Genomic DNA, 22,073 nt, shown 5'->3' with positions numbered 1-22,073 from the left:
TCCTCTCATACCTGTTATTGTACCTAACGATTGATCCAGAGTATTGTGACTAATTGTCAATTACAGATGCTGACTGGTTAGACACTTGCAATTAAATCCTAACTTAGTTCTCTCCATCATGTTTTTCTGTACAGGTCCTACAGCTGGGCTCAGACATCCTTCCCCAGTACAAGCAAGAGGCGCCAAAGACTCCCCCTCACATCATCTTACATTACTGTGTTTTTAAGACCACGTGGGATTGGATCATCTTGATCTTGACCTTCTATACAGCCATCTTGGTCCCTTATAATGTCTCCTTCAAAACCAGGCAGAACAATGTGGCCTGGCTGGTTGTTGATAGCATCGTGGATGTTATCTTTTTGGTGGACATTGTGCTCAATTTTCATACCACCTTTGTTGGACCAGCGGGGGAGGTGATTTCTGACCCCAAACTTATCCGCATGAACTACCTGAAGACGTGGTTTGTGATTGACCTTCTGTCCTGTTTACCATATGATGTCATCAACGCTTTTGAGAACGTGGATGAGGTTAGTGCCTTTATGGGTGATCCAGGGAAGATTGGTTTTGCTGATCAGATTCCACCACCACTGGAGGGGAGAGAGAGTCAGGTACATCCCTCAAATCTCAGACCTTGTTGTCATGTCTTTAAAACTGAATTAAATGTGGGTGGTCAACAGAATAATAATTAAATGGGTGGGAAATAGCATGACTGATGTCTAGAACAGAGGGAGCATGCTTGCTAGATACCCTTGCCTGCTGTTCCCATCCTTTGGCAGTTTGGAGGCCCTGCATGACAGTGAATGGGTATGGAAGAGACCAAAGGCTTATTACTCCACGTGGAGTGTAAGCCACTGGCTCAGGAATGGTGGGCCTGCAACAGCAGGCATGCATGGCCACTGCACTGGCAAGTCTTCTGTTGAGTATATAGTTGCTGAATATCTACCTATTGATTATTCTAATTATGCAGACTTTTCTTTTATCTGCTGCTGACTTTTGGCTGTTTCATAGCCAGTTAACTCCTGATAACAGGAATACCATTTTCTTGAAAGTTTGCTTTTCCTTTTTTCTGTTAAGTTTTGAGATAAGTTATTTCTTTGCTAAAATGAGTTGGGAGACAACCATGTACTGAGGTAGTCAGGCACCAGCTTGTGGTTAAAAGGAACAGTGTTGTTTTTGGATTACACTTCTGTTTTAGTCCATTTTTGTGTTGCTATAGAGAAATACCTGAGGCAGGGTAATTTATAAAGGAAAACCAAGATTCCAATGGCTGGAAAATTCAGGACTGGGTATACTCATGGTGGAAGGTGAAGTGGGGAGCCAGCTTTTTCAGAGATCAGCTGGTAAGAGAGGAAGTGAGAGACAGGACGGGGAGGTGCTAGGCTCTTTGTAACAACCTGCTGTTGTGGGAACGAATGGAGTGAGAATCCACTCACCACCCACTTCCCTGAGAGGGGACATTAATCTGTTCAAGAGGGATACGCCCCCATGACCCAAACACCTCCCATTAGAGGCCCTATTTCCAACACTGGAGATGGGATTTCAATATGAGATTTGTAGGAGACAAACATTCAGACTAGAGCAACTGTTTTCGATTGTTAGTCCAACAGGCGATGGATGAAATTAAAGGAAGCTAAATTCCCTGTAAATGTGTTGGAATTAGGATATGCTCTAAGTCATTTACTGAATTGGCCTGGGACGTGTTGTAGCAGGAAGGGCCACTGAGCTGATTAAGGTGATTTTCTTTGAAAAAGTGATGATATCAAGTCATTCATTGCAAAGAAAAATGTCAGATTCTTATCTGGTTAGTGTTCTATGGGAATTGCCCTGCCTTTGTCCTACTCCTAGTCGACATTCCAGTTGGATTAAGATAAAGCAATTATTTGGCAAGTCTCCAGCCTTGTTCAGCTGGGCCCTCATTGCTTCAGATTACAGAGGCTCCCAAGGTCTCAGTCTGGCTGCGTTGTGTGGGTAATCTAGGAAGCCCCCTGGAAACTAAGTTGAGGCAAGACACATTTCAGAGCTAAAGGGCTCATAGGACTCAGGCTTGAGAACGCTAAAAAGAACAGCCTGCTCCTTGCAGGGATGTCAACACCTGGCCAGTGACTCCATGTCTTACTGGTGGCATAATGATGCCTCTCTGCCTTCAGATCAGTACCAGTGGTGGGCGGGACAACAGCCTTTTCTCTGGGAGAACAGAACTATTACCACTTCTCTTTCCAGCATTTCTACCAAATGCTGCCAATGAAGAGATGGAAGGAGAGAATTTGGAAGCTCAGATGCTCTAGATTCAGAACAACCCATGCTTGTATCTGTGTGATGGGTTTTAGAATACTTTAAAATCCCAAGGACTAACTCTCTGGGGTGGCTTGTGTGAATTTTGTAGGGGGATGAAATGAGTCAAGAGTGATCATTTACAAGAGCAGAATCATAACTAACATGAACATTGGGGTTCTTACATGAGATTTTCTATTTTTGAGACAGTGTCTCGCTCTGTCACCCAGGCTGGAGTGTAGGGGCACGATCTCAGCTCACTGCAACCTCTGCCTCCCGGGTTCAAGCAGTTCTCCTGCCTCAGCCTCCTGAGTAGCTGGGATTACAGGCACGTGTCACTATGCCCAGCTAATTTTTGTATTTTTAGGAGAGATGGGGTTTCACCATGTTGGCCAGGCTGGTCTTGAACTCCTGACCTTAAGTGATCTGCCTGCCTTGGCCTCCCAAAGTGCTGAGATTACAGGTGTGAGCCACCACTCTCAGCCCGCAAATGAGAATTTTATTACATTTTGGGAATGATATTTCTCTGTGAGCACATTTTTAGAAATCTTTTTTCTTAGGAAAATATGATCATTTTGGCTTAGGTAATTCAAATTATCTGAATCTAAAATAGCTTCTTAAACACATGGAAAGTGAAATTTAGCTTTAAAAACACATTGTTTTAAAAAAATAAACCATTTTCTATTTAGAGTAATGGCACTAAAATTTTGCGGATAAATAGAGCAGTTCTCCAGCTTCCACAGATTCTTATTAAAAATTGGCAGAACTATAAACACATAACACATATGTAAATGTGTCAATTACCTGGTAGGTGAACAGAGCCGAGTGCATCTCCCCAGGGACGGAGTGCCAAACCAACAGTGTATGTTGGGTTCGAACTACTTTGCCGTTATTTGTGAGTACCCCTGACGGGGGTTTCTGATTTATAGATTCATGAAATAGGTTGGTTAATAGGAAAAATGTCAGTTATCTGTAGCTTTCTCATTAGCCAAGGCCTTAGTATCAAAGCTTGTACTATCACCTCTTGGTCATAAATAATAGTATAAATAGTAAGGGTTACAGTTATTGTGTACTTCTGTAAGACATGATTTTATATTTGTTACTTTCTTTTAAAGCTTTGGCTAACACCCCAAATAAAAGCCTTTCATAACAACTGGAGGTGTGCAGGGAGATCATTGTGAGGAAAGGGAAGATTTGGCTTTTAGTTCTCTTGGTATCACCTGTTAGAACAACTGAGATCCTTGTGTACGTTTAGTCTTCCTGGATTACGGTTTTCCAACCTACATCTTGGGGATAACACTACTATACCTGACTGTGGGCCCAGCATTTGGGCGGTGGGTTATTTGAGTTTCCTGGCAGCTCCAGAAGCTAAAGTCTGGTGAATGCTAAATCTCATCTGCATTAGTCTCACTTCCAGAAGCTTACTGTAAGAACAAGAGGCCTAGAATCCTGACCTCTTTCTTGTTATTGGGGTGGGAGGAAAACAAGGTAGCGGGTGGGAACACTTAGCAGGTGATAAGTAGACCCACTTGAGGTCACAGCCTGACAGGACCATGGAGGTCTTAGAGTTCAACCTTCTTAATTCACAAGTAAGAAAAAAAGACTCAAGCGGAAATGACTCACTCAAAATCGAATAACATATCATATAATCACTGTAATAATGAGTTCCCTTCTGACTCTTCTTATTCCTAATAGCAACAGATTTTTATAAAGTAGGAGCAAAACACTTAATGAAGGACAGTTGAGTCAAAACTGACGAGGAAGCTTCTGATGTGTGTGGCTCACTCCTTGGCTTGGCTGAATGTGGTGGGGTAGGTGGGCATGGGTTCCAGTGGGGGTAAATAGGGGTGTGCAGCTACATTTTCCCCAAGGCATCTGTGTTGGGGATGAGATGGCCAGTTAAAGATACTTGCCAAGGGACAGACCCAGCACAGTTTCCCAGGCATAGTCCTTTAGTGAGACGACACCATTATATTAGTGGGAATGAAGGGCTGATGCTGGTTAGAGGATTGGAGAGCCCATGAAGGGCACCCCACCGTTCGAACCTGGATTAGGCTGGAGGAAAATCCCCCGGGTTGGAGAATTCTGATTAATGGCTTAGTGGCTTCATATTCACCACATGCTTTCTTCTCACCTGGGATCTGTTGTGGAGTTACTAATCTAAGACTACAGGTCCCTGTGCTCTAGGTTCTTTCTCTGGGGGAGTGTGCAGAGAAATGAGAAATCATTGACTCATTTCTCATAAAAAATACATATGGAGCTAGCTGAATCATCTTTGGTGTTCTCAAAATTATGCCGATGAGCTTGTGTGCCAGTGGAGACCACCAAAGAAGGACATGAGCTGTGCTGGCTTTGCCATCTGTGTGTATGTGTGGAGAGGGAGTGGGGAGTTCTTGAAGTGAAAAGATTGGAGCCACGCAAAGCCTGGGTTGAAAAAGAACAGGGGTAAATTGTTAAAGCCTGCAGTTGTGAATTCAGCCCTGTGGATATAGCCCATCTCCGTGATTTAAGCCACACAAGTGATCCCTTTGGCTAAACTCGTTTCACTTATGTAGATGGGCTACATTTGCGTCATTCTCCAGTCTGTTGGTAATAATCTGTTTTGGACTCCGTTTGAGGATATGTTTGCACATTAGTTAAACTGGTTAGAGAACAAAAGATCTGGAATCTGAGCAAACTAAATCTTGGAAAGAGTATGTCAAAGCAAAAGCTAAATGAATCTCTTTCAAGTGCTGAGTGGATTGTTGGGCTAGTCTGCTCCATGTGTTAAAGATTGAATTATTATTGACAAAACAGATTTACTCCCCTAAGGAAACTTACTGCTTACTGCTGTTGACATGTAAAAATGCATGCAAAGGGGAGAATGGGGCTGCTGTCTCCCAGGTGACAGTGCTGGTGCCCTGAAGCCTGAAGGCGGTCAAGAGCTTCCTTCTGTCCCTGGCTCTGTAACCTCAGACAGCAGCACAACCAGCTAGTGCCAGTGATGTAGCTGACACTTGCCAAGAGCTCACTCTCATGGGAGATACTCGCCTTCTGGCAGAACAGGAGCAAAATGTGCCAATGAAAAGATGGTAGCATTGACAAGTTTTCCTTTATCTTGTGATTTTAACTTTCCCAAACACTCACACAGATCACCTTTATCCTAGCTGTGTGTGGCAGTGAAGAAACTGCATGAACTAGGATTTGTTACCCAAGTGGGACTTTGCCACCCAGCTGTGCAACCTTGTGAAACTAACTTCATCTCCTTCAACTTGGTTTGCCTCACCTGTGTGATGAGCCCATTCCAGCTCTAACCTTCTGTGGCCTGAGAGCAGGTGTTATCCCAGTTTTGCAGATGAGAGGAAAGGGGCAGTTTGTCCTCTTGCCTGATGGCAGCTGTTTTGAGGTATTGGAACTGGACGCTAGTCTCCTGACTCCTAGGCTTGTGCTTTCTCCTGCAGGTCATGCTGTCTCGTCAGAGAATCTGGAAGCCGAGGGAACCAAGCTGTGCATTTCAGTCCCTGGGCCCCTTCTCTGACTCATTCCCTGGCATGGCCCCTGCTATTTCCCTCATTTTGGTGGATCTCTGTGACAGCTCAGGGGTGAGAGGTTTGGGTGGTCAGTCTGTGGTCACTGGTGCAGGTGTATGGGGATGGATGGTGAGGGCGGAGGTCAGCAGTGACTCCAAGGCCTTATTGCCTGCCCTGTTTCTCTCTCCTGGGTGAATGGCCTGACCTCTAGGTTCTTCTAGGCTCACTATTCCCTGCTCTTCCAGGCTTTCCTTGTCACTGATGCTGAAATCAAGTTGTACCAACGTTCATTGCTTATCCTGTTAATTTATGGTTATCAGTCCTTACCTGTGGTTCTTTTTAGGTAGATAGCTAATTTTTCGGTTTTCACACAGATGACTCCTCTTGCTGTCCAGCTGGAAGGAAACAGGTGGGAAGCTGCCAGGTGAAAATCATGAGATGACTAGGGCTTTTCCTCAGTTCTAGCAATACTGTATAGGCAGTCCTTGTGGCTCATAATGGCAACTTTTTTTTTTTTTTATTAGTAGACTTAATTTTTTTGGAGCTGTTTCAGTTTATAGAAACACGCAGTGGGATGCACAGAAACCACCCTCCCCTCCATTCCTTGCACACAATTTCCTCTCTATTAACATTTTGCATTACTATGGTACATTTGATATCATTGATGACCCAATATTAGTACATTATTGTTAGCTAAAGTTCACATAGCATATAGCCTATAGTTTACATGAGGGTTCATTCTTTGGATTATACATTCTGTATGTTTGGACAAGTGTGTAGTGATGCATGTCCACCATTACGGTATCTCATAGAGAAGTTTCAGTGCCTTAAACATCCCCTGTGCTCCACGTATTCATCCCCCTACCCCAATTCCTAGCAACCACAGATCTCTTTACGCCATAGCTTTGCATTTTGAGTGTTGTAACATAGGAATCACACAGCATGTGGTCTTTCGGGTTGGTTTCTTTCACTTAGCAACATGCATGTAAGGTTGTTCCATTTCTTTTCAGGATAACTTTTTAAAAATTGCAGAATAATATCCTATTATATGGATGTATCGTGATTTATTTAGCAATAGCAATTGAAAATCATTACCCTATAGCGTTGATTATTTCAATGATCAGCACAGGTCTTGTTCTAGGACCTCCTTCTGCTGTGGGTTTGACTTGGACGGTGGAGAGGAGGTGAGACCCTGGGCTGCAGGCTGGCCTCTCTTAGCAGTCTGTGGTAGCTCATGGGTAAAAATGACATTTCTCACAAGTCATTATGTCTGATAGTAAAATGGACAGAAAAACTAAATTGTACCATAATATCCTCACATTTCATTGTTTTTTCCTTGGCATTTCTATCTTTCATGTTTGTGCTATTTCTTCAATTATTTTGACAAAAAGAGGACAACACCAGACACATGGTAGTTTTCACTCCAGTGTCTGTTAGTGGCAGGAAGTGCTGTGGATGAGTGCGTTTCTCTTTTGATGAGTGTGACCTGCCAGCAGTGGCCAGGGGCTGAGTCTGTTTTCAGTGATGTTAGTGATGATGCCGCTGCCTCCATGCTGAAAATATTGTGCAGAACTTTTCCTTTGATTTAATTTATCAGTCTTCATCCTGACTTGTGCTCACAGTGGGTGAAGAATTGTGGAGGAGACACCCCTCTTATTAAAGCAGAGGCTTCACATGGGAGACTGGGCTATAGGTGCTGTGTCCTGGACAGGCACCCGAGTCATGATCCTACCTGGGGTGTGTACGTGTGGGAGCCGGGGAGTGGCTAGGGGAGCATTTTTTAACAACAGTAAGTTGGTCCCGCGTGGCTTCCAGAAAGTAGTGATTGGCTATGAAACTGTGATTCTAGAGTTAAAAAAATACAAAACCTAAAAACAAATCTCTCTGAGGCAATGAAAGAGTTCAACCATTGTGGAAGATAGTATGGCGATTCCTCAAGGAATTAGAACCAGAAATACCATTCGACCCAGCAATCCCATTATCGAGTATATATCCAAAGGAATATAAATCATTCTACTATAAAGACACATGTACACGTATGTTTATTGCAGCACTAGTCACAATAGCAGACACTTGCAGCCAACCCAAATGCCCATCAATGATAGACTAGACAAAGAAAATGTGGTACATATATGCCATGGAATACTATGCAGCCATAAAAAAGGATGAGTTCATGCCCTTTGTAGGGACATGGATGAAGCTGGAAACTATCATTCTTAGCAAACTAATGTAGGAACAGAAAACCAAACACTGCATGTTCTCACTCTTAAGTGGAAGTTGAACAATGAGAACACATGGACATAGGGAGGGGAACATCACACACCAGGGCCTGTCAGGGGGTGGGGTGGGGCTAAGGGAGGGATAGCATTAGGATAAATACCTAATGTAGATGATGGGTTGATGGGTGTAGCAAACCACCATGGCATGTGTATACCTATGTATCAAACCTGCATGTTCTGCACATGTATCCCAGTACTTGAAGTATAATAATAAGAGTTCTGCACGGGGGAGCAGAATACACTCAGCTGCTGTGTCTGACTCTCTTCTGTTGATTCACCATCCCTCTCTCCCAGCATCTTCTCTGGGAGAGGCTTTAACCCAAGTTCTACTTTCATTTAGTTCCCCACCAATTCTTGGCTCCTCTTTCAGGTTGGTCTTCCTTTAAAGAAACGTAATTGACTTAGAGGACAGGGGATAGGGATACAACTCCCCAGGGAGCCCCTGGTTTAGTAGGGGCCACAGATAATAGGCCTAGGCAGAGAATGCGAGAGGCATTCTAGGAGCCAGTTCAAGGTGTTACAGCTTACAACAGGAAGCACTTTGTCTAGTGCTCTCACTAGGCAAAGGGAGGCTTCCTGGAGGAGATAACTAGGCTTAGTCTGGTGAGGAGGAAATAGGGCATTTCTGGGAGAGGAAAGAACATGTGCAAAGGGCTGTGCTATATGGGATGCACAGGACATTGATTGTGCCCAAATCAGAGTCAGCACTGGGGGACGGAGGAAGGTCGAGTCAAGTGATAAAGACTCCCAGGGTCTTACAAGGAGTTTACAGTTTATCATGTAGGCAAGAAGAAACCATCACAGGCTTTCACTAGGGTGGGATCTCATCTGACTTTTGTTTTTGAAGGTGTACCTAGGAAGCAGGGGTGAGAATGAGTTAGGGAAATAACATGTCCCTGCTTCCCCTCCTCCCATTCCTTGGACCTACTATAGTCAGGCCGTCACCCCCACTAGTATACTGAACCCCATTCCCCCAACTCCTGTTCCTCTGCCCCTCAGTCCTAACGCCTGGCCAAACCCTCACCCCACTTGGACTCTATTTTCTGCCTCCTCTAGGCTGTGCTCTAGTCCTGAATGTGGCTGCAGAATGTGAGCGGAGAGCTCCACCACTGCGCAGATTGACTTCAGCTCACTTGGAATTACCCCTGAATTTCCCCGGGCTGTGTTCTGCAATAAGGCAAACCTTCAGAGCCTCTCCTCTCTCCTTAGACTGTCAACACCCAGCTTGCACCCTTCCCTGATCCTCTTGCTTTTTATTCACTGACAAAAGAGGAGTGATCAAAAGAGAACTTGGCCAGGTGTGATGGCTCATGCCTGTAATTTCAGAACTTTGGGATGCCTGGTTGGGTGGATCACCTGAGGTCAGGAGTTTGAGACCAGCCTGGCCAACACAGTGAAACTCTGTCTCTACTAAAAATACAAAAATTAACTGGGCACGGTGGCAGGCATCTGCAGTCCCAGCTACTCGGGAGGCTGAGGCAGGAGAATCACTTGAACCAAGGAGGTGGAGGTAGCAATGAGCTGAGATCATGTCATTGCACTCCAGCCTGGGTGACAGAGTATTTTAAAAAACAAAACAAAACAAAACAAAAACAACTTACACGCACTCCCATCACTAAATCCAACCCCACATACTCTGCTTCCCACCCCCTAGTGGGTCAGCTTCTGTGCTGAATACGCTCCCTCTTGCCCACTCCTCAGTTGTTTCCTTTCCCTTCTATATGATCAAAGAATATATCCCATCTTTATAAAGCTCTCTCCACATACCCCAGCTGCTGCCCCATTTTCCTGCCGCTTTTACGGGAAGAAAGAGTTCTCTGTACTTTTTGTTTCTGCTTTTTCTCTTCTCTTTCTTACACTTATTCTAATCAGGTTTTCATCTTTGTCACTCTGTTGAAACTGTAACTGTTCTTGTCAAAGGTGCCAGTGATGTCCAAATAGCCAGACCCAATGGTGAGATCTCAGTTTTCATCTTATTTTGTTTGCAGACCTAGGAGCCTCTCATCTCACACAGAATAAAATCCGTATTCTGGAGCATCCTTCCCCTACGTGGCCTTTCCTCTCACTTCATTGAGATGTTCGCTAAACATTGCATGATTAGAGTGGCGTTCCCTGAGCACCCTACTACAAAGTTCTCTCCCTTTACTTTTTCATAGCACTTACCATAATCTGATACAGACTTTGTGATAGCTAATCTCCCCTCATTAGAATTTTTTGAAACCTTAAAAAATTGAGGTATAAAATACATACAGTTAAGTGGGATAAAAAATAACATTAAAGTATAGGGCTTATTGAATTTTTACAAATGTATACTTGCGTGTAACCACTGCTTAGATCAAAACATCAGATTTCTCCAGCACCCTAGAAGGTTCTCCTTCACTTTATCCTAAACTGCCCTCCACCGAAGTAACCATTATTCTGACTTCCATTGTCACAGATTAGTTTTACCTGTTCTTGAAGTACAGCTAAGTGGAATGATTCAGCATGTAATCTTTTGTACCTGACTTCTTTCTCTCAGTACAATATCTGTGAGTGTCAGCCATGTTGAGTGTGTCAGTAGCTTGCTCACTCTTACTGGGATGCAGTATGGTTTCAGTTGTGTAATGCTGCATAAGAAACCACCCTAAAACTTAGAGGTTTAATAAAATAAACATTTGATTGCGTAATTTTTCTATTGAAATTTGGACTTGGCTCAGCGGGGCAGTTCTGTTGACCACTCTAGGTACCTCATAATTGTAATTCTACAATATTTATCCTTTTGTAACTGGCTTATTTCACTTAGCATAATGTCATTAGGTTTACTCATGTTGTGTCAAAATTTGCTTCCTTTTTAAGGATGAATAATATTCATTGTATGTATATACTACATTTTGTTTATCCATCACCCATCAGTGGATACGGGTTGCTTCCTCCTCTGGCGATTATGAATAATGTTGATATGTACGCTGGAGTACAAATACCTCTGTTCGCGTCCCTGCTTTCAGTTCTTTTGGGTATATATCTAGAAGTGGAATTGCTGAGTCATGTAATTCTATTTTTAGTTTACTGAGGAGCTACTATAATGTTTTGCACAGCAGCGGCACCATTTTACATTCCCACCAACAGTGCACGGGGTGCCAATTTTTCCACATTCTTGCTAACACTTGTTATTTTCTGTGCGTAGACATCTTTTTTTTAAAGTTTCTAAAATTTTACTTTAAGTTGCGGGATACATGTGCAGAACGTGCAGGCTTGTTACATAGGTATACATGTGCCATGGTGGTTTGCTGCACCTATCAACCTGTCTTCTAAGTTTTAAGCCCCACAACATTAAGTATTTGTCCTGATGCTCTCCCCTCCTTACCCCCGTCCCCCAAGAGGCCCCAGTGTATGTTGTTCCCCTCCCTGTGTCCATGTGTTCTCATTGTTCAACTCCCACATATGAGTGAGAACATGCAGTGTTTGGTTTTCTGTTCCTGTGTTAGTTTGTGTATATAGCCATCTTCACGGCTGAGAGTAGCCATCGTAATATGTGTAAGGTGGCATTTGGTTTCTTTATAAACAACAGATTTTGATGACTTTGAAATCATTTTATTAGTTTTCTTTCTGCCTCATGCATCTAAATATAGGCAGTAGCACATACTCAGAAGTAGGAAAATGACACTGGAAATTATAGAAACCACTAGAAGAAAAAGTTGCAGCAAAGGAGGAATGATCTGCTGAAGGGTGCTGCAGGAATCACACATGCTGAAAAACTTCTGAGCATAATTGGGTTAGGAGAACTGTAGAAGGCTGTCAGAAAAAAGCAAAAACCACCTGTTTAGGAAGGTGTTGAAAGAGGGGTGGAACTTTGCTGAGTGGGTTGAGGGAGCGCCACATGAGGGCAGGAAAGTTGGGCACAAGGCATTGCATGCGGGGCTGGGGGAGGAGGGAATTTCCTTTGGTTTGATCTTTATTTGTGAAGCAAGACAAATGTTAGTGAAAAATAGCTTGGCCATTTGCTTGTTGTTCATGCAGCTCTTAACTCAGGTAAATTGTAGTGAAAGTGGAATAGGAGCTCTGTGATCTGGCTCTGATGGAAGAGAACAATGATTGGGAGTCTGTGTCAGAACCATGCAGACGTCGTTGATTTCTTCCCATGTTATCATGCAGTATTTAACTCTGAAGCCTACAAATGTTAACGTATAAGAAAGACTCCTTCAGACTTTATGGGAGAAATGTCGTGCCTCAGGGATGTGCTTCCAAGTGAAGACAGACTTAGTGACAGCCTCTGGGTAATCTTTCAAAAGAGAATTTTTAAATTTCAGTTTTTCATTTCAGTTTTTCATGTTACCTGTAAAAAAATTTAGAAAATAATAGAAAATAATAAAGAAATAGGATTCCTATGATTTTATCTTCTTGTTAACATTTTGGCATACATTGTCTATCTCCTTTTTCTTCATACATAAAGCATATATATGTTTATATATTTTATTAAAATGAAATTACAGTGTTTCTAGAGAGGGGAAGTTTATTACCTCCACAATATATATTTTTTTCTTATATGTATATATATTTTATTGTACTTTAGGTTCTGGGGTACATGTGCAGATCATGCAGGATTGTTGCATAGATACATACATGGCAATATGGTTTGCTGCCTCCATCCTCCATTCACCTATATCTGGCATTTCTCCCCATGTGGTCCCTCCTCAACCTCCCTACCCCCAGCTGTCCCTTGCCTAGTCACCCCCTGCAACAGACCCCAGTGAGTCATGCTCCCCTGCCTGCGTCCATGTGTTCTCATTGTTCAACACCCACCTATGAGTGAGAACATGCAGTGTTTGATTTTCTGTTCTTGTGTCAGTTTGCTGAGAATGATGGTTTCCAGATTCATCCATGTCCCTACAAAGGAAACGGATGCATCCTTTTTTATGGCTGCATAGTATTCCATGGTGTATATATGCCACGTTTTCCTTGTCCAGTCTATCATCGATGGACATTCGGGTTGGTTCCAGGTCTTTTCTATTGTAAACAGTGCCACAGTGAACACATGTGTGCATGTGTCTTTATAATAGAATGATTTATAATCCTTTGGTTATATACCCAGTAATGGGATTGCTGGGTCAAATGGAATTTCTATTTCTAGGTCCTTGAGGAATCGCCACAGTGTCTTCCACAATGGTTGAACTAGTTTACATTCCCACCAACAGTGTAAAAGTGTGGCTATTTCTTCACATCCTCTCCAGCATCTGTCTCCAGATTTTTTAATGATCGCCATTCTAACTGGTGTGAGATGGTATCTCAATGTAGTTTTGGTTTGCATTTCTCTTGTGAGCAGGGATCATGAACATTTTTTCATATGTTTGTTGGCCTCATATATGTCTTCTTTTGAAAAGTGTCTGTTCATGTCCTTCGCCCACTTGTGGGTGGGTTTGTTTGTTTTTTTCTTGTAAATCTGTTTTAGTTCTTTGTAGATTCTGGATATTAGCCCTTTGTCAGATGCGTAGATTGCAAAAATTTTTTCCCATTCTGTTGGTTGCTGGTTCACTCTAATGATTGTTTCTTTTGCTGTACAGAAGCTCTGGAGTTTAATAAGATCCCATTTGTCTATTTTGGCTTTTGCTGCCAATGCTTTTGATGTTTTAGTCATGAAGTCCTTGCCTGTGCCTATGTCCTGAATGGTTTTGTCTAGGTTTTCTTGTAAAGTCTTTAATCCATCTGGAGTTAATGTAAGGTGTTAGGAAGGGGTCCAGTTTCTGTTTTCTGCACATGGCTAGCTTGGTATCCCAACACCATTTATTAAACAAGCAATCCTTTCCCCAGTGCTTGTTTTTGTCAGATTTGTCAAAGATCAGATGGTTGTAGATGTGTGGCATTGCCTCTGTGGCCTCTGTTCTGTTCCATTGGTCTATATCTCTGTTTTGGTACCATTACTGTGCTGTTTTGATTACTATAGCCTTGTAGTATAGTTTGAAGTAGGATGATGCCTCCAACTTTGTTCTTTTTGCTTAGGAATGTTTTGGCTATGTGGACTCTCTTTTCGTTTCATATGCAGTTTAAGGTGCTTGTTTCCAATTCTGTGAAGAGGGTCATAGGTAGCTTGATGAGGATAGTGTTGAATCTTTAAATTACTTTGGGTAGTATGGCCATTTTGACAAATTGATTCTTCCTAACCACGAGTATGGAATGTTTTTCCATCTGTTTGTGGAACTCTTATTTCCTTGAGCAGTGGTTTGTAGTTCTCCTTGAAGAGGTCTTTACATCCTTTGTTAGTTGTATTCCTAGGTATTTTATTCTTTTTGTAGCAATTGTGAATGGGAGTTCGCTCTTGATTTGGTTCTCTGTTAGTCTGTTATTAGTGTATAGGAATGCTTGTGATTTCTGCACATTGATTTTATATCCTGAGACTTTGTTGAAGTTGCTTTTCAGTTTAAGGAGATTTGTGGCTGAAATGGTGGGGTCTTCTAAATGTACAATCATGTCCTCTGCAAGTAGAGAGAGTTTAACTTCCTCCTTTCCTAATTGAGTACCCTTTATTTCTTTTTCTTGCCTGATTACTCTGGCTAGAACTTCCAATATTATATTGAATAGGAGTGGTGAGAGAAGGCATCCTTGTCTAGTGCCAGATTTCAAAGGGAATCTAGAAAATGGGCAGATTCCCTTTGAAAAAAAATTCCAGTTTTTTCCCATTTAGTATGATGCTGGCTGTGGGCTTTTCATAAATAGCTTTTATTATTATTTTGAGATATGTTCCATCGATAACTAGTTTATTGAGTTATTAGCATAAAGGGCTACTGAATTTTGTCAAAGGCCTTGTCTGCATCTATTGAGATAATCATGTGGTTTTGTCTTTGGTTCTGTTTATATGGTGGATTACATTTATAGACTTGCGTATGTTGAACCAGCCTTGCATCTCCAGGACGAAACCTACTTGATCGTGATGGATAAGGTTTTTCATGTGCTGTTGCAATCAGCTTGCCAGTATTTTATTGAAGATTTTTGCTTCTATTTTCATCATGGATATTGGCCTGAAGATTTCTTTTCTTGTTGAGTCTCTGCTGGGTTTTGGTATCAGGATGATGTTGATCTCATAAAATGATTTGGGAAGGATTCCCTCTTTTTCGATTGTTTGGAATAGTTTCAGGAGGAGTGGTACCAGCTCCTCTTTGTACGTCTGGTAGAATTCGGCTGTGAACCCATCTGGACCTGGGCTTTTTTGGGTTGGTAGGCTATTAATTACTGCCTCAACCTCAGTCCTTGTTATTGGTCTATTCAGGGGCTCAACTTCTTCCTAGTTGAGGCTTGGGAGGGTGCAAGTGTCCAGGAATTTATCCATTTCTTCCAGGTTTACTGGTTTATGTGCCTAGAGTTGTTTGTAGTAATCTCTGATGGTAGTTTGTATTTTTGTGGAATTGGTGGTGATATCCCCTTTATTGTTTTTTATTCCATCTATTTGATTATTCTCTCTTTTCTTTTTTATTAATCTGGCTAGTGGTATGTCTATTTTGTTGATCTTTTCAAAAAACCAGCTCTTGGATTCATTGATTTTTTTGAAGAGTTTTTTGTGTCTTTATCTCCTTCAATTCTGCTCTGATCTTAGTTATTTCTTGTCTTCTGCTAGCTTTTGAGTGTTTTTGATCTTGCTCCTCTAGCTCTTTCTACAATAGGGTGTCAATTTTAGATCTTTCCTTTCTTCTCATGTGGGCATTTATTGCTATAAATGCCCTCTAGACACTGTTTTAAATGTGTCCCGGAGATTCTGGTACATTGTGTCTTCATTCTCATTGGTTTTGAAGAACATCTTTATTTCTGCCTTCATTTCATTGTTTATCCAGTCAACATTCATGAGCCCCTTGTTCAGTTTCCATGAAGTTTTGTGATTCTGAGTTAGTTTCTTAATCCTGAGTTCTAATTTGATTACACTGTGGTCTGAGAGACTGTTTGTTATGATTTCCATTCTTTTGCATTTGCTGAGGAGTGATTTACTTCCAATTACGTGGCCAATTTTAGAGTAGGTGTGATGTGGTGATGAGAAGAATGTATATTCTGTGGATTTGGGGTGGAGAGTTCTGTAAATGTCTATTAGGTTTGCTTGGTCCAGATCTGAGTTCAAGTCCTGGATATCTTTGTTTTAATTTTCTATCTCATTGATCTGTCTAATATTGACAAGAAGTGTTAAAGTCTCCCACTATTATTGTGTAGGAGTCTAAGTCCCTTTGTAGGTCATTAAGAACTTGCTTTATGTATCTGGGTGCTCCTGTATTGAGTGCATATATATTTAAGATCGTTAGCTCTTTTTGTTGCATTGATCCTTTTACGATTATGTAATCCCCTTCTTTGTCTCTTTTGATCTTTGTTGGTTTAAAAATAAGTCCATTTTATCAGAGACTAGGATTGCAATTCCTGCTTTTTTTGCTCTCCATTTGCTTGATAAATCTTCTTCCATCCCTTTATTTTGAGCTTCGTGTATCCTTGCATGTGAGATAGGTTTTCTGGATACAGCACACCAATGGGTTTTGACTTTTTATCCAATTTGCCAGTCGGTATCTTTTGATTGGGACATTTAGCCCATTTATGTTTAAGGTTAATATTGTTATATGTGAATTTGATCCTGCTATTTTGATGCTAGCTGGTTGTTTTGCCCATTAGTTGACACAATTTCTTCATTGTGTCAATGGTCTTTACCATTTGGTATGTTTTTGCGGTGGCTGTTACTGATTATTCCTTTCTATGTTTAGTGCTTCTTTTAGGAGCTCTTGTAAGGCAGGCATGGTGGTGATGAAATTTCTCAGTAATTGCTTGTTCATAAAGGATTTTATTTCTCCTTCACTTATGAAGCTTAGTTTGGCTGGATATGAACTTTAGGCTCAAAGTTCAATGTTGAATATTGGCCCCCGCTCTCTTCTGGCTTGTAGAGTTTCTGCTGAGAGATCCACTGTGAGTCTGATGGGCTTCACTTTGTGGGTAACCCATTCTTTCTCTCTGGCTGCCCTTGACATTTTTTTTTTCTCATTTCGACCCTGGTGAATCTGATGATTATGTACCTTGGGGTTGGTTGCTCTTCTTGAGGAATATCTTTATGGTGTTCTCTTTCCTGGACTTGAATATTGGCCTGCCTTGCTAGGCTGGGGAAGTTTTCCTGGATAATATGCTGAAGAGTATTTTCCAGCTTGGATTCATTCTCTCCATCACATTCAGGTACACCTATCAAACATAGATTAGGTCTTTTCACATAATCCCATATTTCTTGGTGGTTTTGTTCATTTCTTTTCACTTGTTTCTCTAATCTTGCCTTCTCATTTTATTTCATTGAGTTGATCTTCAATTTCCAATATCCGTTGATTCGGCTATTTAAACTTGTGTATGCTTTGCAAAGTTCTTGTGCTGTGTTTTTCAGCTCCATCAAGTCGTTTATATTCTTCTCTAAGCTGTTTATTCTTGGTAGCTCTAATCTCTTTTTCAAGGTTCTTAATTTCTTTGCATTGGGTTAGTACATGTTCTTTTAGCTCAGAGAAATTTGTTATAACCCTCCTTTTGAAGCCTGTTTCTGTCAATTCATCAGACTCATTCTTCATCCAGGTTTGTCCCCTAGCTGGTGAGGAGTTGTGATCCCTTGGAAGGGGAGAGGTGTTCTGGTTTTTGGTGTTTTCATCCTTTTTGTGCTGTATTTTCCCATCTTCATGGATTGATATACCTGTGGTCTTTGTAGTTGGTGACTTTCAGATGGGGTCTCTGAGTGGATGTCTTTTTTGTTGATGTTTGAAGTTATTTCTTTCTGTTTTTTCGTTTTCCTTCTAATAGTCTGGCCCCTCTGCTGTAGGACTGCTGGAGGTCCAGTCCAGACCCTGCTTGCCTGGGGATCACCTGAGGTGGCTGCAGAACCATAAGAGTTGCTGCCTGTTTCTTCTTCTGTTATCTTTGTCCCAGAAGGATACCCACCAGATGTCAGCCTGAGCGTTCCTTAATGAGGTGTCTCTTTGGATATACAGGGGCCGGGGAGCTGCTTGAGGAGACAGTCTGTCCTTTACAGGAGCTCAAGTGCTGAGCTGGTAGCACCATTGTTCAATTCAGAGCTGCTTGGTAGATACGTTTAAGTCTGGTGCAGCGGAACTCATAACCGCCTTTTTCCCCAGGTGCTCTGTCCTGGGAAGTTAGGGCTTTATTTATTTATAAGTTCCTGATATGCTGCTGCCTTTTTTCAGAGACACTCTGCCTAGCAAGGAGGTAGTCTAGTCACAGTTTGCCAGCAGAGGCGTTTACAGAGGTACAATTAGAACTGCCTTGGTAATGGCAGACTGCCTCGGTAGTGGTGGACTGCCTTGGTAGTGGCAGACTGCCTTGGTAGTGGCTGATGCCCTTCCTTCCACTGAGCTGGACCGTCCCAGGTCCAGCTGCACTTGCTGTGAAACTCTCAATCCAGAGCATTTCAGATTGCTGGTCTTTGAGGGGGTGGGACCCACCAAGCCAGATCACCTGGCTCCCTGTTACAGCCCCCTTTTTTTCAGTTGAATGGTGGCTCTGTCTCCCAGGGGTTCCAGTCGCCAGTTGAAACGGCCACCCAGATTTGTGTGTTTTTGTGTGGAGACCCGCAGCACCAGCTGAAACAGCCATGCTGGAAACTCGTGGCGCTTTTCAGCCCGGGAATCTGCTGGTCTGTGGGCAGTAAAAACTCCTTTGGAAATACAGTGATCACTCACCCTGTGCTTTGTTCTTGCTGGGAACTTCTCTCCAGAGCTGTTCCTATTTGGTCATCTTGGATCTCTCAGCAATAGATTTTTCTCTTTTTATAACATTAAAAATTCTTTCACAGCAGAAATTTAAATGATTATATAGTAGTTAATTGTATGGCTACATTATTATTTGACATTTAGGTTATTTCCTTTTTTTACTTTTTTATCATAATAAACAGTACAGCTTTGTAAATTTGTGTCACATTTTTGATTATTTTTCTTTAAAATGTTTAAAACAGAAATATGCTGCTCAGTGAGTTCTAACAAAGCAGTCGTCTATGTAGCCATCATCCAGAACAAGAAATAGAATGTAACCAATTCCCCAGACATCCCTCATCTCTCCTAATCACTTCTCCCTTCCTCCTCCCCAAACCTGATTTCTAACATTAGTGTTCTTTTGTGTATTTCTGAACTTTATATAAATTAAATGGAACAGTGAAACATTTTTATTTTGTTCAGTACTGGTTTTTTAGAGATTCAGGCATGCTTTTGAGTGTATCAGTAGTTCATTGTTATCATTGTGTGTAATCTCTTGTATGAATATACTTCAGTTTATTAATCCAATCTACTATCCATGTTCATTTAGGTTATTTTTAAAATGAATATCATTGCTATTATTCATACTACCCTGATTTCTGTTGGAAAGAGAAGAGTTGCTGGGCTCTACGTGTATGCATATTGATTAGTAAATACTGCCAAACAGCTGTCCATTAAGTGCTTTGCACAAAGTGGTTGCAGTATGTGAGAATTTCTACTGCTCTACTTTCTTACCAACGCTGGTGTTTTCAGTTTGGTTAATTCTACCTAATCCAGTGAGTTTTTAGTTGTTTCTCATTCTAGTTTTTGTTTATGTGTTTTGAATGACTAAAGAGGCTTAAAATCTTTTCATGAATTTTTGCTGGAGGTGGACATCTTTGGCTACCCTCTTTTATGAAGTGCTTGTGCAGTCTCCTTTTCTACGTGTAATACCCTTTTTGTTAAAAAATTGATTGGTAGATGTTCTTTATATAATCTGGATATGAACCCTTTATGAGTTACATGTGTTGTAAGTATTTTTTTCCTACTGTGTGTTTTTCCTATTTTCTCCCTTTAGGGTGCATTTTGATTAAAAGTTCTTAATTTAGAGCAATATATCAATTTTTCATTTGTGTGCTTTTGTTTCTTGTTTAAATTTCATACTCCCAACTTCAAGATATTTTCCCATATTATCTTCCACCAGCTTTATTGTTTTCCATTCACATTTAGATCCGAAATCCACTTAGACTGATTATTGTGTATGGTATGAAATAGAGAGCAAGTTTAGTTTTTTCCTCACATGGATACCCTTTGGCCTGGTATCATTTATTTGAGAAGGCCATCCTTTCTTCACTTGTCTTCAGCCCTCAGTCCAGTCCTTCACGTAATTAGTGTCTTCATAGGCCTGGGTCCTTTTCTGGACTCAATTTTTTTTCACTGATTTATTTGTATATTACTACACCAATATCACATTGTGTTAATCAATGTAGTTTTGTAATGAGTTCTAACATTTTTATTTCTCCCTTAAATATTTGGTAGAATTCACCAGTCGAGGCAATCCGGCCTTGGAATTTTCCATTTTGGATTTAATAATTTAAATGGTCAAAGACCTATTCAAATTTTCTGTTACTTCTGGAGTCAGTTTTTGTAAGCTGAATCCTTCTTGGAATATTTCCTTTCTTTTCTTTTTTTTTTTTTGAGACAGAGTCGCACTCTGTCATCAGGCTGGAGTGCAGTGGCATGATCTTGGCTCACTGCAACCTCCGCCTCCCTGGTTCAAGTGATTCTCCTGCCTCCGCCTCCCTAGTAGCTGGGACTACAGGCACACTCCACCACGCCCAGCTAATTTTTTTGTATTTTTAGTAGAGACAGGATTTCACCATGTTGGCTAGGTTAGTGTCAATCTCTTGACCTCATGATCCACCTGCCTCGGCCTCCCAAAGTGCTGGGATTACAGGCATGAGCTACTGCACCTGGCCTAGAATATTCCTATTGTATTTAAAGTTTTCGAGTTATTGGTATACAATTGTTCATAAATAATGTCCTTTCATCTTTTAATGTATGTAAGATATGTAGTGATGCTGTTTCCTTTTTTCATTTCTGATATATTTGCTTATCTTCGTTATCTCTCTTATTCATTCTCTCTTCCCCCTTTACAATTAGTATTGCTAATTTAATAGCTTTATAATGTTTCCAAGGAAACAGCTTTTGTTTTAGATTTTTGGAATTTTTTTACCTTTCTGCTAATTTGAATCTTAACATTATGAAGTGTGTCTATTTAGTAATAATTTTTCTTTAAGTCTATTTCGTGTGATATTAATGGAGCAACACCAGCTTTGATTTTTTTTGGTGTTTACATGGTAATATTTCGATCCCTTAACATAAACCTTGCTATATTCTTGTATTTTAGATGTATCTCCTCTAAGAAGGCTATTTTTTAAATCCACTCTGACACACTTGCCTTTAATTTGAAGGATTTAATTCATTGCCTTTATTACATTTGATATGGTATCTTGGTTTCTATCTTTTACCTTACTGTTTGCTCTTAATTGTCCCACCCTTTCTCTTTTCCCCTCTCCTCTATATCTTTTTTTGGGATTGGTTATTTTGTATTATTCACCTCTCTATTAATTTTTTATATTAGTTTACTGCACTTCTGGTGAGCACTCCAAAAAATACAATTCTATTGTAAATTAGTACTTGTGCCCCTTCCTAGATATTGCAAGAATTTTAGAATGCTTTAAACTTGTAACTTCTTTACTTATGTTATTTTCAAGCATATATATATTCTATATGTATCTCCATTGTTGTCTTATACATCGATACTCACTCATATCTATTACCCCTTTCATTGTTCCTCATCCTTTCAATCATCTTCTAGCTTCCATGTGGTAAATTTTTCTTTCTGCCTGAACAATACCCTTTAGCATTTGTTTAGTCTTCTGGTGACCAATTCTCATACTTTGTCTGAAAATATCTTTATTTCAGTTTAATTTTTGAAAGATTTTTGCACTGATGTGATTGGATTCATGATTGCTAATTATTTTCTTTTGGTAATTTGGAGATATTGTTTCATAATTCATCGGACTTCTATTATTTCTTTTAAGAATTTAGCTTGGCTGGGCGCGGTGGCTTAAGCCTGTAATCCCAGCACTTTGGGAGGCCGAGGCGGGTGGATCACGAGGTCAAGCGATCGAGACCATCCTGGTCAACATGGTGAAACCCCGTCTCTACTAAAAATACAAAAAATTAGCTGGGCATGGTGGTGCGTGCCTGTAATCCCAGCTACTCAGGAGGCTGAGGCAGGA

General features: G+C 41.0%; 1 protein-coding gene across 2 annotated transcripts in view; it reads left to right on the top strand.

Annotated features, from left to right (window-relative positions):
• The window catches only part of KCNH1 (potassium voltage-gated channel subfamily H member 1), a 448,557-nt gene that overhangs the window by 127,347 nt on the left and 299,137 nt on the right, over positions 1–22,073 (top strand). The window contains exon 6 of one of the 2 annotated variants that reach the window (XM_017525585.2): positions 135–527. In XM_017525585.2, coding sequence (XP_017381074.1) covers positions 135–527 — 393 coding nt within the window. Of the gene's footprint in view, positions 1–134; positions 609–22,073 lie in introns of both variants that reach the window. The other variant, XM_017525584.2, reaches the window with a different exon arrangement.

Source organism: Cebus imitator, unplaced genomic scaffold (genome assembly GCF_001604975.1).
Source record: "Cebus imitator isolate Cc_AM_T3 unplaced genomic scaffold, Cebus_imitator-1.0 Scaffold38, whole genome shotgun sequence".
Lineage (NCBI taxonomy): Eukaryota > Metazoa > Chordata > Mammalia > Primates > Cebidae > Cebus > Cebus imitator.
This window is presented reverse-complemented; position numbering and strand designations above follow the sequence as displayed.